The sequence below is a fragment of the Coffea arabica genome, chromosome 9e, assembly GCF_036785885.1.
Source record: "Coffea arabica cultivar ET-39 chromosome 9e, Coffea Arabica ET-39 HiFi, whole genome shotgun sequence".
NCBI lineage: Eukaryota > Viridiplantae > Streptophyta > Magnoliopsida > Gentianales > Rubiaceae > Coffea > Coffea arabica.
In genome coordinates, this window is record NC_092327.1 from 40,822,253 (window position 1) to 40,836,000 (window position 13,748).

Here is a 13,748-nt window from a genome sequence, read left to right on the forward strand (position 1 = left end):
AATACATCGAGCATGTTAGATAGATTAATGGAAATGTACTCTAGCATGTGCATCCTAAATGTGACCTAAGCCCCAAGTTCTGGATCATTGAGTATAGGAATATAAACGAGTCGAGTAGATTTCGAGCAGTGCTATACTCAAACTCAAGCTTGACTTGATATAGCACTCTATGAGATCGAGTTCGACTCGATACAATTTGGAATTCTATAGATCGAGTTCGATCCATTAAGGGTTTTGAGACGCTCGAATTCGATTCATTTGGACGTGACCAACATCCAGCCTAATTGAGCTCGATTACAAAAGGAAGTATTTTGAAAATTTACAAGAACTTAGTACATATATATATAATTTACTATACACTGATATATATATATATATATATATATATATATATATATATATATATATATATATATATATATATATATATATATATAAAATACATATTGGTCGATAAGGTTTGAAGAGCTATCAACCTTAACTAGAAATGATCGATACTTGACTCATTTGGATAAGTGAACTGCTCAAGATCGACTCAAACTCGATCAACACTGAGTTGAGTTGATTGTTTGACCAATCAACTCGTGAACTACTCGATTTGTTTGCATCCTAATTGGGTGGAAGCAATCTGTCAAGTGCAAACTACATGAAGAACCACCTAAGAGTTGGGTTGGGTGAGGCTGATCAAGGACCATCAACTAAGCTAAGGGTCACTCAAGCGTTGGGTGAGGCCCTCCAAAAATTGGAAAATGCTGCTAATTTCTGCGAGCCCACGGTCGTCTGTAGAAAGAGGCGAAAGAATGTCTCTAAAATTCTGAGTTTAGCTAGTTGCCCAACCGGGACGACAGCGGGATGGTCATAAGGTCTTCGGTTCCAATTTTCAAACTCTCTCATTTCTTGCTTCTTTCTTATTCGTAATAAGATTTGGAATTTCTTGATAGAGAAGAAAAACAATAAATAAAGCGAAGAATAATTTGCTCTGGCACAAATGTCCCCTCCAGTCATTTAGGTATAGAGCAAATGGCGCCAATTGTCACCAAACTATACACTTATACTAGTTCAGATCACTAAACTATTTTCTTAAACAAAAATATCACTAAACTTACTAAATTGCATGTTTTATGCCATTATGTCTAATTTGATTAGAGGTGGCAATATGGGTGATTTGGGCGGGTTTGGGTTGGGTAAAATGGGTAATGGGTATAAGTGAGTCAACCCATTTATATCCATTTAATTAGATGGGTATAAATGGGTAAGTCAAAAAATGAGTTGGGTAACCCAATTATCCATTTATAACCCATTTATTCTAAATTTTTACAAGCTCATATAAATTCATTTTTAAACTAAATTATCAATTTATACCATTTTACACCCATCATTAATTTTAAATATTTACTTATTATGCCAAATAAGTCTAATTATCAATTTTTTTTCCATCCGCATGCCATGTCGCAAAATTACATATTATTTAATAATTGAACAATGAGAATCTAAAATTTTGGACTAAATAATATGAAAGTTAACAAAAAAATTTAATCCAAAACTTTGAACCCCTAGTATTTGTGATTTTTATTTTTTGGACACACTTTCAATAATATTACTTACTTGTTTTCGATGAAAGTTGAAGTGGACATATAATGTAAGTGGTGCAAGTTTCTAACCTGATCCCCGAAATTCAAAGGAAAAACAGTCCGCAATGATCTATGCTAGACTAGCAACAAACATGCAATCCAACTCCAAATGCAAATAATTTTGAACAGGGCAGGGAGGATTTGATTGGAACATAGGAAGAGATTATGAGTAGGAAGTTTTAAATTCAATACCTTTTCTTTATAAAAAAAAGAAAAAAATTAAATAATTTTTGACAGCCTTTTTTTTTTCCCATGGTTAAGAAGCTTTTTTTTTTTTTTTTTTTTTGTCAAAGTTAAGAAGCATTTGGTTAAGTAGAAAAGACGAAATGAAGGGAAGGAAATGGGTGATTTGACGGGGTTAATTGTCGGTCAAAGAAAAAGTCTGGAAGTTGGGGTTGGGTGAGGTGGTGCCAGCTCTTTTTCACCCCGAGAAATACAAAAGGTTTGGGAATGTAAGTTAAATGGGTTAAATGGGTTAGATGGGTTACCCAATTATACCCATTTATTAAATGGGTATAATTGGGTAACCCATTTATATCCATATATAAAAATTTAATATACCCATATTCAATTATTAATGGGCGGGTATGGGTAAAATTAGTTAAATGGTTTTATTTGACACCTCTAAATTTGATCGTCAAGACAAATGGAATAGCTATCGCGTGCAAAATCGGTGGTTCAGCTTTTTAATTGAAGTTTGCCTTCATAAACAGCCCCTTTTTTTAAGGCCAACATCATTTATGATGCTTCTTTGATGCCAATAGCCACAAGGAAACAACTACTATTCATAAACCAAGCACTCAACACAAAATTTACCTATTGCACGAAGCTTTGATAATCAAACATGTCAAATAAATGTCTACCAATATATATATATATATATATATATATATATATATGTATGTATGTCAGAAGCAAAAAATGTCGCAAATAAAAATCAAGAACTGAAGGAAAATCGCTCTTTCTAAGACATCTTTGGTTTTTGCTGTCACATTTACATGTGAATATTTTAAAGAAAATAGTTTAGTGATCTAAACAGTTTCCAACATTCTAGTAGTGTGTGATGTGGGATGGGCTTTTAACCTTCAAGGTGACGTTTATTTGCACTATTCACTTGTCATTTAGGTAGAGCTGTAAATGAGATGAATCGAATCAAGTATGTCATATTTCAACTCTATTCGTTAAACGATTCGAACAAGGTTCGTGTTCGTTCGATAACTTTTGAACTCCAAATTTGTGTTCGTGTTCGGCTCGTTTAACATAAACGAGAGCCGTTCGCGAACATGTTCAAAAGTTTGAATCCAAATTATTTTAAGTTTTAAATATGTCATACAAATCATTAATCATCCTCAAAAATAATTAAAGCACTAAGTGACTAAATTCCATTATTCATTAACTACATAACCAACATTAACATAAAAACAACAAATAAAACAGTGTTATATTGGAACTCGAGCTCAACTTGATATAACACTATTCGAGATCGAACTCAACTCGATTGAGTTTGAAATTCCATAGATCGAGTTCGATTCATTAAGGTTTTTAAGATGCTTGAGTTCGACTAGTTTGAACTCGATTAGAAAAAATAATGTTTTGCAAATTTACAAGAACTTAGTTCCTATATATATAATTTACTATACACATATATATATATATTATATAATACGTACCGCTCGATAACTCGATCAATATCCAGTCAAGCCGATTGTTTGATCGGCCCGGAAGTAGCTCACAAACTACTCAATTCATTTGCACCCCTAATTGGGTGGAAGCAATCTGTCTGAGTGCAAACTACACGAACAACCAGCTAAGAGTTGGGTTGGGCGAGGCTCATCAAGAATCACCTGCTAAGCTAAGGGTCACTCAAGTGTTGGGTGAGCCCCTCCAAAATTGGAATATATCAAACGAGAAAAATTATTCAAAGCCCACAAAGCAAACGACAAAAAAAAAAAAAAAGTCAGTCTCCGTACATCAAACGATTCCCCTATACAATCATGCAAAGAGATGCAACCGACTGTTATTGAGTCAAGTGACAAGGAGTTTGACATCCCTCTCTTTAAGCAGGGATTCGAATTCGAGTCGTGTGGGTGGAAAGAATAGCATTGGAAAAGCTATATCATCTGAAGGGGATCTGACAATGCCTTGATTCTTTCTGAATTATTCAGAATCCAATGCGGTCACCAGTGAATCCAATGTAGGTGAAGGTTCAAACCTCAGCTGCAGCCAAAAAAATTTAAGGGTTTTGTTATAGCATTTTTTTTATTTAGTTGGGTCTATATGCCCACTAGCTCCTACCACAGCCTCCTTAAGCTTCCCATCCTCCCTAGATTATGATAGAATATGTTATATAAATGTATCGTTGCTGACAAAAAAAAAAAAAAAAAAGCGGTCACCAACCATTGAGAGATTGTAACCTTCCCAAAAAAAAAAAGGCATAGCATTACCTCAACTTTATCATGGATGATAAGAAGCTTTTCCATGAGTAATGGCAGTGGCGGAGCTACATTGTGTTGAGACTTGAGGGGCTGCAATTTTTTCAAACAATTCTAAAATGGTCTATAAAAATTTTAGAAATTATATGGTATTGCCCCCACTTTTTACCCCATTCCCTGAATTCTGATAATATTCCCTTTAGCCTCACAATTGCGGAGGAGGGGCTGGAATGGTTGTCAGAGACAACCGTTCTGGAAGGTTCACGGCCATGATTAGGCCAAAAAAATTTGTGCGGCTTAGATCACTCCTTGTAACTCGATTTTCACGCCGTGTGGGACCCACAAAAATGTTGTTCTAGTATTACACACTGTTGTTCTATTGTTACACCTTGTACAGATGATATTACACCGTGTGCAAATGGTGTTACACCTTCCGGAACGGTTGTTCTGACAACCATTCCAGCCCCGGATCACACAATTGCCTCCCAAATTTGTCGAAATCTTTTACAACTATCCTCTCCATTTCTACAACGGTGAATCTTGAACTAAACTATATTACACGAGTTCTCTTTCAATTAAAATGTAATTTTTTTGGGTAAGCAAATCCTATTTATTCAATATTTAACTTTTTATATATCTCCATTTCATATGAATTACAAGTCAACCAAACATTTATTTGACAATTTGATTGTGTATAAATTATCTGTCAATTGTATATAATTATTAGAATACACATATTGTATTCTTATGCAATATTTCATAATATTTGATGACCGAATAATAATGAATATCAAGTTGCAGGTTTAGTATAATAAATAGAGTAAATCTTATATACACTACTGATAGTGTATATATTATTACCGTTTGATTCATGACACGTGTATAAAAGATAAATTTCAAATTTAAATCATATATAGTTACCGTTCATCCAACGCTGACAGTGTAGAAAAGATTAATCATAATAAATATTTAGTTATTCTAAAAATTTGCAAACCAACGTCTTACAAGCAATGTTTTGAAAATCGGACCGGACCGGACGGTTCGACCGGTTGAACCGCGAACCGGCTATGGCACCGGTCCGGTTCAATGCCATAGTTGACTTTGTCAGAAAACCGGTCAAGAACCGGTCGAACCGTAAAAACCGCGATCGAACCGCTATTGAACCGGTTTTCAACCTTTCCTTTTTTTTTTTTTTTTTTTTTTTTGCAAAATGCAGCTATCAAGATTCGAACTCAAGACCTTTGTAATAGAAGACCAATGTATTAACCGTTGCACTATCACATCCTATTAGTTTTTTTTGATAACTTATTTATATAAAGCAAACACTCATATTTCTTTTTTCCATTTTTCTTACAAAATCTCATCCTCTCATGGCTCTTTCTTTTTAATTTTCAACTCTCTCTCTTTCTCTATCCTCTTTTTTTTTGTCACTCCCTTTTTAATCAAACCTCTTTATTTTTAATTTATTGATGTTTTCTTCCATCTTTTAATTTTGTTTTTGTCCATTAAATTGAAAAAAGTTCAAAAAGAATTATTTTTTTAACTCAAATTATTTAATGCTACAACCACTCACTTTTATCTCATTTTTTGTTTCTTATCAAGTTTACATTTCTATTTTCGATTTTCTTGACTTCCTTCGAACTCCAAACTTTCTTTTTTAAATTGCAATCTCTAAAACGTAAATTAAAATTTAAGTTCACAATATCTAATTTCTCATAGACGTGAATTTTGTATAATTTCAAAATATTGTGATATTTTTGGGTTGGATTTAGATATAATTGAAATTGAGATGAAATTTATTTTTTTTAACTTATAATTTAAAAAATTTATTTTTAAAAATCCAAGTTATTAAAAAATAGTAAACCTTTCATCATATAAAGTATTAAATTAATTCATTACATGTCTTATTTTGTACATATATATATTTTTATATAAATAATTTTTTAAAAAATTCATTGAACCGAGGTTGAACCGATCCGACCGATTGAACCTCGACCCTTTCACTTCACCGATTCAATGAACGGTCCGGTTTTTAAAACACTGCTTACAAGTCTAAACTACTCGTGAATACAAAGGTGCAGTGGGAGAAAAGACTGGAAAACAAAATGCCCAGCCAGAAGGCCCGCACGTTCCACAAACATCCACGTAGGGGCAAAAAGACTCTCAACTGAAGTTTTGCTTCACTCTGCCGGTGATTATGAAATGATTATAAAGCTGCGTAAAATTCCCCCCAAAATCCAATTTCGACCAGCGTCACCGCATTTTTGGTGAATAGCATTTACAGTAGTATTTAATCTGATCAACCAAAACCCATTTCTGGGAATCAAGGTTAAAATCCAATCCATATGGCCGCTGCCGAAACAGATTGGTCCCAGCTTCCCGGAGAACTCCTGGACCTCATCTCCAAACACCTCCCATCGGAGGTAGACCTCCTCCGCTTCCGTTCCGTTTGCGCCACCTGGCGATCCTCCGTCCCTCGCCCCTCACCCTCTCCCTCTCGTTTCCCAATCCTCCCAAACGCCGGCATCTCCGATACCACCTGGGGCTTCTACCTATCCAAGCGCACCATCTATTGCCTGCAAAACCCCGAAACCCCCCTCACTAAAGCCTGGATTATCAAGCTAGAACGCGACCACCCTGATCGGACCCACTTGCTCAATCCCCTCACTCGATCCCAGTTTCGACCCCTCCCACACAACTTCCCCAGAAGATTTGATTTCTCCAATTTGCGCGTTCGTGAATTGGGCTGTGAGTTCACTCTGCAGTACATCAATTATCGGCCCTCCGCTAGTTCCCTCCTTGGCGATGCTGGCAATCTCTACATGGAGAAAGTTGCTCTCTCTGCCAATCGACATGGTGAGGGATTTGTGCTCCTGACAATTCATGTTTCTGGGAAATTGGTCCTCCACAAATCCGGTGATACCAAATGGACCGTCATTCCCGATTTGCCTTCTCCCTACGACGACGTCATCTTTCATCAGGGGAACTTTTATGCCGTCGATAACACTGGCAGACTTGTAATGGTGGATTTGAATCCCGGATCGATTCCTGGTGTGAGTGCTGTCGCCGGCTCCATTTTCGGTGGGGATAAGAAGTTTCTAGTGGAGTCTTGTGGGGATTTGGTGTTGGTTGACATGTATTTGAGTGTTGGGCCCGAGGATGATCTTGGATACAACGAAGCCCTCGAGTTTTACGAGGAATTTGATTGTTTCATGAGCGAAAGGACGGTGAAATTTAAGGTTTTTAGGCTTGATAGGGGTCGGGAGAGGTGGGTTGAGGTGAGTCATTTGGGGGATACCATTTTGTGTTTGGGAGATAACTGCACATTTGCGGCTTCGGCATCCGAGCTTAATTTCCCTGGCAAAGGGAATTGTATATTATTTACCGATCAGTTCTTCCATGATAGGGAAGATGATGGGGGTTCGAAGGGTAGTGGAATTGGGGTTTTCGATTTGGAGAGTGGTAGTATTGGGCCCATAACCTCTTATGAGGGCTATTCTGAGTTGTTTTGGCCACCACCTGCTTGGGTTTATCCCCCTTCGGCGGTTGAAGTAAGTGCTTCCTTTCTACACTAGCTGTTCTGACTCATGTACGATGTTTTTGGTTAATGGCGGTGCTAAATTATCAGTAGTGTCTTCCTAGGACTTTTCGTGTATGATTTACGTAGACCCATCTGTAGGAGTTGATATCTGGCTTTCCTGGACTTTAAAACCTTGAATCTCCATATAGCGGGACTGCAGCTAGATTAATAGTGTGGATAAATGTTTAACCTCCTCACTGAGGTTTTGCATTCTGTTCTCATTTGTTGCTGAAGCAAACCAATCTGACTTCGTTGGCGTATCCAATTATTTCTTTTGCAGGATTGGTTGGAAGAACTCAGCATCTAATTTGTTAGTGATCTTGAGAGGGGGATCAGCTAACCACTTGAAGGGGTACTAGAGACCGGGTTCTTCATTTTCTTGTACATACAATAACGGGGTTGATGGCTTTTAGCATTTTTTTCTACTTCTAGTTTCATGATTTTTCATATTAAATCCTGTACCATTTATGGTTCAAGGGATTTATTTCATTAATACAGGCGGCTATTCAAGATTGTTATTCATCTTATTGATGATGTACTGAATTGCCAGATGGAAACCATTTTGGTCCAATTTAACTTTCTACATGTCGGTCTTACCTGTGACTGTGAGCACCATTAGACCTGGTTGAGTGAAACCCATGGAGTTAGTAGGAGGAGGGGGAGGAGCGGTAACTGTTCCTGAAGGATCATGGCCAAGATTTGGTAAAAAAAAAAATGTAAGATCCAGATTGCATCTTGTACATCGTTTTTCACATCATATGTGGGGTTCACAAAATTTTGTTCTATAATTACACGCTGTTGAATGTGAGTTACACTAGGTGCATACAGAGTTACACGCTGTGCATTGTGCACAAAACCTTCGGGAATGGTTGCCTGCCCCTGTCCGAGTTAGTATGGGCAATTTTATGACAGTTCCTTTGTCATTCTCATATATTATCCTCGTTTTCTCCCAAGGATATGGATTGGCTTTGGCAGACATAAAGTAATACCGGTGTCCGGTGAAAAAGTTAAGAACTGTGTTTTAGATGTGAGGTTATCGGCCAGATGGGAGGTTAATCCCAAATAGACAATCAGAAAAGGAAAAAAGTAGAGAGAGAACAGACAAATTATGATACACTCACATCCTAAAAAGGTTGATGGTGGTTTATTTCCCAAAAAGAAAGAAAATACTATAGTTAGAGGGTGGTTGTTTCATTGCATCATGATTTGCTTTCTTATTTTGCTTCATAATTTATAAAGTCGCTTTCTTGTTTCGGTTCATGATATATGGTAGAACTTAGCAACGTAATTTTTTTTTCATGAAGCTCCCTTCTTCATGCTTAATTTGTGATCGAAGTTTAACCTGTGCTTAAGAGTATGGCTAGTTTGATTCGGCTCTATTATCCTTTTTCTTTTTGGTTGTGGCACTTCCTATAGTCAAAATTCTGCTGGAGCTAAATTCATTTAGATGCTGTAACATTTGCATCCGATTTGTCCTCTAAGATCTTTGACAAAATTCATTTAATTATCTCAAAACCTCTGTTATCTTTAGTAATCCTATGTTAAACTCTCATGTCACGCAATAATCTACCTCCTCTGAGAGGAATTTGGTCCTCGACACCAAAACAAGTACAAAGTTAGATCTTGTCTTTTCCTCAGATTTAATTGTACAATTTAGTAGGCAACTCTATCAGGCCTAAACTTACTCTGCCTCAGCTATGTAAGGTTTTAGAGAATTCCTTGGCTGCATCACTGTATCCAAGTCCAATCAATCCTTCCATCTGCTAATTGGCTCTCATCAATCTCCCTGCTCTGCCACTAACAGCATAAATAGGGCAGCAAGTTTCTTTCTTTATAGAGTGACAGCATTTCTATAGTCCTGAGGCTTCCAGCATAAGACCACAAGTTACCCAAGTTAGCATGTATCACTTTGTCTTACTTACGGTTCGTGGATCCCTATAGCTATTCTTATGCAGTGGCGAAACAGCTCTTCCGGGGCTACCACTGACCAGAGGGGATAAACAGAATGATGGCGTTGCAAAGGAAGAAGTATAAGGGGTGCACTGAACGGAGAATGGACTCGGTGAGATTTGCATTTGGACAGGAAGACCACCCAAACCTCCCCTGTTGAAAAAGGACACAGATCCTATTGCATTGCAGTTCTTGGTGGCATCATCTACATACAAGAGATCATCAATCCTTGCCATCACATTGAATGCCAAGCTCTCCATTACCCTTGAGTAGCTTTCCAGGATTGACTGCCCGACATCCTAGACAACACATGAGAAATTAAGAGATACTTGTGGTGGTGAACTCCAACAATACATACTTATCTTTACATAGGTGCATCATGTAATACAGTAATTAGTGTGTGCATCTCTCTTCCAAGTTCCAAGTGATTCCTAAAAATCTGGTCCTTTTAGTGTAATCGAATACAGCTATTCACATAATGCCTAGGGAAATTGAGAATCGCTATGCCAAAAATCTTTTTGTGAATCAACTCAAGGAGTCCTAATCATAATTTTTAGATGTCAAAATTATAATTTGTGCATTTTATTAGCTCAACAAATAATCTTGATGATACATGTAATGTGGCATTTATATGGACATCATTAGCACAATCATTTGGGTCATGCATAGACAAGTAAAAAATATGTAGACAACTGCATCAACTTACATGCCTCCACGAATTCCATGCCCTTTGCTCTATGCTATGTTCTGCCGATCTGAATTTACTAAACAGTTAAAAAAAAAAAAATAGCGGTTGGGTCTAAACTACCTTGTTGTACTGAATTTTGTTCATATCTAATGTGGTTTGTGGTAGACCAGGGAAATGAAGCCTCAGGCTATGCAAGAGCAGTTCAGCCCGTTGTGCCAGAAATTGATTCTTCTCAGCATCTGCAGCCAGGCCCTTGACCTTACCACCCCAAGATTTACGCTTTGATTTCTGACGATTCGGATGCTTTTTCCTATCTTTCAGGCTCCAAACATGCACAGCTGCTTCAATTCTGTTTGCTATTTCCAATGTGTGATGCTCAGATGACAAGTCTAGACAATCCAGAAGACTTTCAGGCGAGAATTGATCAGCAGCTATATGACGGTAGATCATATCACCCAGACAAGCTTTCCCATTCTGCAGTGGCAGTAAATTAAACAAATAATAGTCAAAGTTACTCCACGAGGTTTCAGATATAAGACGAAAAAAGTAAATGTGGATAAAACATTTCTTATTCGCATATCTTTCAGACAACCCTTGTTATTAACATACTCTGTTATACTTATCCTTGCCATAGATAACACAGCACATAATAATGACTGGCAAAGTTTCTTTTTGTCGTACTAGGCAAAAAATCCTCCTTTATGTACATTGGACAAAAAGATCAGAACCAAACAGAGCTACTAGGCGGTATGCAGCTAGTCTGGAATAATTTTAATTCCACATATTATTTTTTTTATACTAAGAATCATCAAACCAGTTTGAGAATTTGCCATCACTCATCCAGTCATCTGAAGCAAATCAGACATTCATCCTGCCATTGGAAGTACAAGTTACATTGTACATCAAATGCTGCCAAGAATACATCCCCAAGAGCAACGAAACATTATAAGTAGACTGGACTTGTAGTTGATAGTAATGTATTGAACAAGTCTAAATGGGATCCAACTTAAGGCCTCCGCTTATTTCAAGATTTTCTTTACTTTCCATATCAAGAGATAAGTAAATCATTCAACGATTGATCTAGGCACATCTTGTTTTTTATCAGATAAGATGTCCTGCAACAAAAGCAATTCAGTTCTAGTTGAGTCGATTTGGTTATGCAGTAAGCATATGATGACAACAACAGAAATAGAAATAAAATTCAGCTCAGGCAGAATAAATCAATCCAAAATTAAAATAACATACTAGCGCCTACATGCCATAAATTATGGATAATTGGAAGATAAGACTAACATGAAAAAAAATAATACACATACAATAAAATTTCTGCATGCTTCGCTATTATCTAGACAAAAATTTCTTAAACAAAAGCCAACACACATTCATCAAGATAGAAACTCCCTTTCATACATTTAAAACAAATGTAAAAGACAAATAGGTCGACCTTATAACAATAATAGCCAAAAAGGTAAAAGAAGACAGAACAAAAGAAATGGTAGAAAAGGAACCTTGGGCAGTGAGTCTAAATAGGCACTAGGAATCTCCATTTCAGAAAGTACATTGCTGTTTATTGCTAAGGCTGCCTTGAGTATCTGATTCGTGCAACCTCTGCACTGCTGCAACCTCTTCCTTGCATCTTCAGATAGCCCCTTAGGATGGACTTTCGGGCATGGAAGCCACCATTTGTCTTCCTGCCTAATTGAAGGCCTCCCACTGGATACAGATGATGAAAAGGCACCACCGCATTCATTTGGGTCGGCCACAATTATCCCTGGGTCTTCGTACCAAAACTCTGTATCCTGAAACCCTTCAAGAATGCTAATCAACATGGCATCAAGTTTCTTGAGAGCAGGGAGATTCATGTACAAATCAGACCGGGGCCTAGTTTCCATTACTTCGTAAATCCCGCCACCAGGAAGCTGCTGTTTCGAGGGAACAAACTCCACAATTGAATCACTCACACACAGAATCCACTCCATCTCTCTACACCACATTGCCATCTTCTGAGGTGCCATTGGTTCCAATCTCCATAGTTCCCCAAATACCGTTGCTACATGACCAAAATGAATATGCTGATTTCAATAACAATTAATACGTGCATATGCATTCTTTTTTGATCTTTTATTAATTTTTTTTAAAGGAAAGAAAGATGCACGGAGTACATAAATATGTACATATGCTATATACTTTAGATACAATGGGATAGACATTTGACTAACCAGAGAGATTGGTGATGGCATTTGAGATAGCCAGAGCCGTACAAACTCCTTTGCCACCCCCGGACATGTCTTCACCAAGTAACAATTTAGCAAATCTTTCCTTCATCATCTCGATTTCTAAATACATTGTGCAAAAATGGGAGGGGGTGGAGGGGAAGTCAAACGGTGTGGAAAATATTCTATAATGCTATTGGAGTTAAAAAAAAAAAAAGCGCAAACAAAATATTTATTTGTGAGGAAATGAATTACTGATTAAAGGTGAGAAACGCAAAAGCAATGCACGATCTAAGAAAGAATGAGCAAAAACCTGAGAAGCAAATTGAAAAGATCACGACATTATTCGCATTAAATTGGCGGAAAAAGAAAAGAAAAAAAAAATAAACGAACCGGACAAAGGGGCATCGCGCTTGTGAGGGTGAAGCATCATATCCTTGGCGTGAATGCCCGGAAAGATAAGAGTCGGAGGGAGGAATCCGGGGTTGGGGAGGGCATTATTGTGAGGAATGCGGTAATTAGGAACCGGAGAGGAACGTAAGGAAGTAGTGGAGGCAGTGTCGTCGTGGTAGGGGAAGCAGCCGGAACTCTCTGACTCACTGACATCGGCACTCAAACTGTAGCTGCCACAGCACCTCCGGCGGTGCTGATCAGAGCCTTCCTCCGACGACACACTCCCCATTTTTGCTCTGCTCTTGTAGATTTGCTTTTCTAGCCTAGAAAAGCTTCAAATTTTACTAGTACAGCAGCACACAAGTGGAAAAGGCTTGGGTGGGTGGATGATGAACTGAGGTTGAAGACAGAAACGGAAACGGAATGGGGGCTGACTCAGCGGTGTTTTTTTTTTGCTCCTCCAGGAGTATTTGTCGAGTGGACATTCAACAAGTGCTTCATGAATTTTTTTTTATTATTTTAAACAATTAATTACAAATTTTTTTTTGCACATTTATTTAGTACATTGTAACTAATTTATTAATGACTTGCATCTATATGTTTGTATTATTTAAGTCATTATATTTTTTTCTAAATCAACTTATAGCTTTCATTTTTTTAACTATTTTTAATCATGTTTTGGCACCATTGATTTGATCATTTATTACCAATGTTCTTTTTTTACTATAATGATGATGATAATAATAATAATAATAATATTATTATTATTATTAATTAATTAATTAATTACAACTCTTTTTATCTTTATTCATGATAAATTTTTATCAATCTATTAATAAACATGCCTCACACACATTTGAA

The 13,748-nt window shown here is 37.1% G+C and overlaps 2 protein-coding genes across 3 annotated transcripts; one reads left to right on the forward strand and one right to left on the reverse strand.

The window, feature by feature from the left end:
• The first annotated feature begins 6,135 nt into the window (after positions 1-6,135).
• Positions 6,136-8,226, forward strand: LOC113710228 (F-box protein SKIP23). Its single transcript, XM_027233117.2, has 2 exons — positions 6,136-7,614; positions 7,924-8,226. Exons 1-2 carry the CDS (start codon positions 6,409-6,411, stop codon positions 7,948-7,950), a joined length of 1,233 nt encoding a protein of 410 aa, XP_027088918.1. The 5' UTR covers positions 6,136-6,408; the 3' UTR covers positions 7,951-8,226.
• A 971-nt stretch (positions 8,227-9,197) lies between these two features.
• LOC113710227 (rop guanine nucleotide exchange factor 1) lies at positions 9,198-13,332 on the reverse strand. 2 transcript variants are annotated; one of them, XM_027233116.2, is made up of 6 exons: positions 12,888-13,045; positions 12,750-12,807; positions 12,501-12,617; positions 11,790-12,331; positions 10,402-10,755; positions 9,198-9,892 (listed from the first exon to the last, which is right to left on the reverse strand). In XM_027233116.2, exons 1-6 carry the CDS (start codon positions 12,900-12,902, stop codon positions 9,548-9,550), a joined length of 1,431 nt encoding a protein of 476 aa, XP_027088917.1. In that variant the 5' UTR covers positions 12,903-13,045; the 3' UTR covers positions 9,198-9,547. The 2 variants fall into 2 exon arrangements, with proteins under 2 accessions (XP_027088917.1, XP_027088916.1); XM_027233115.2 differs by lacking the exon at positions 12,750-12,807 and having other exon boundaries at positions 12,888-13,332.
• Positions 13,333-13,748: the final 416 nt, after the last annotated feature.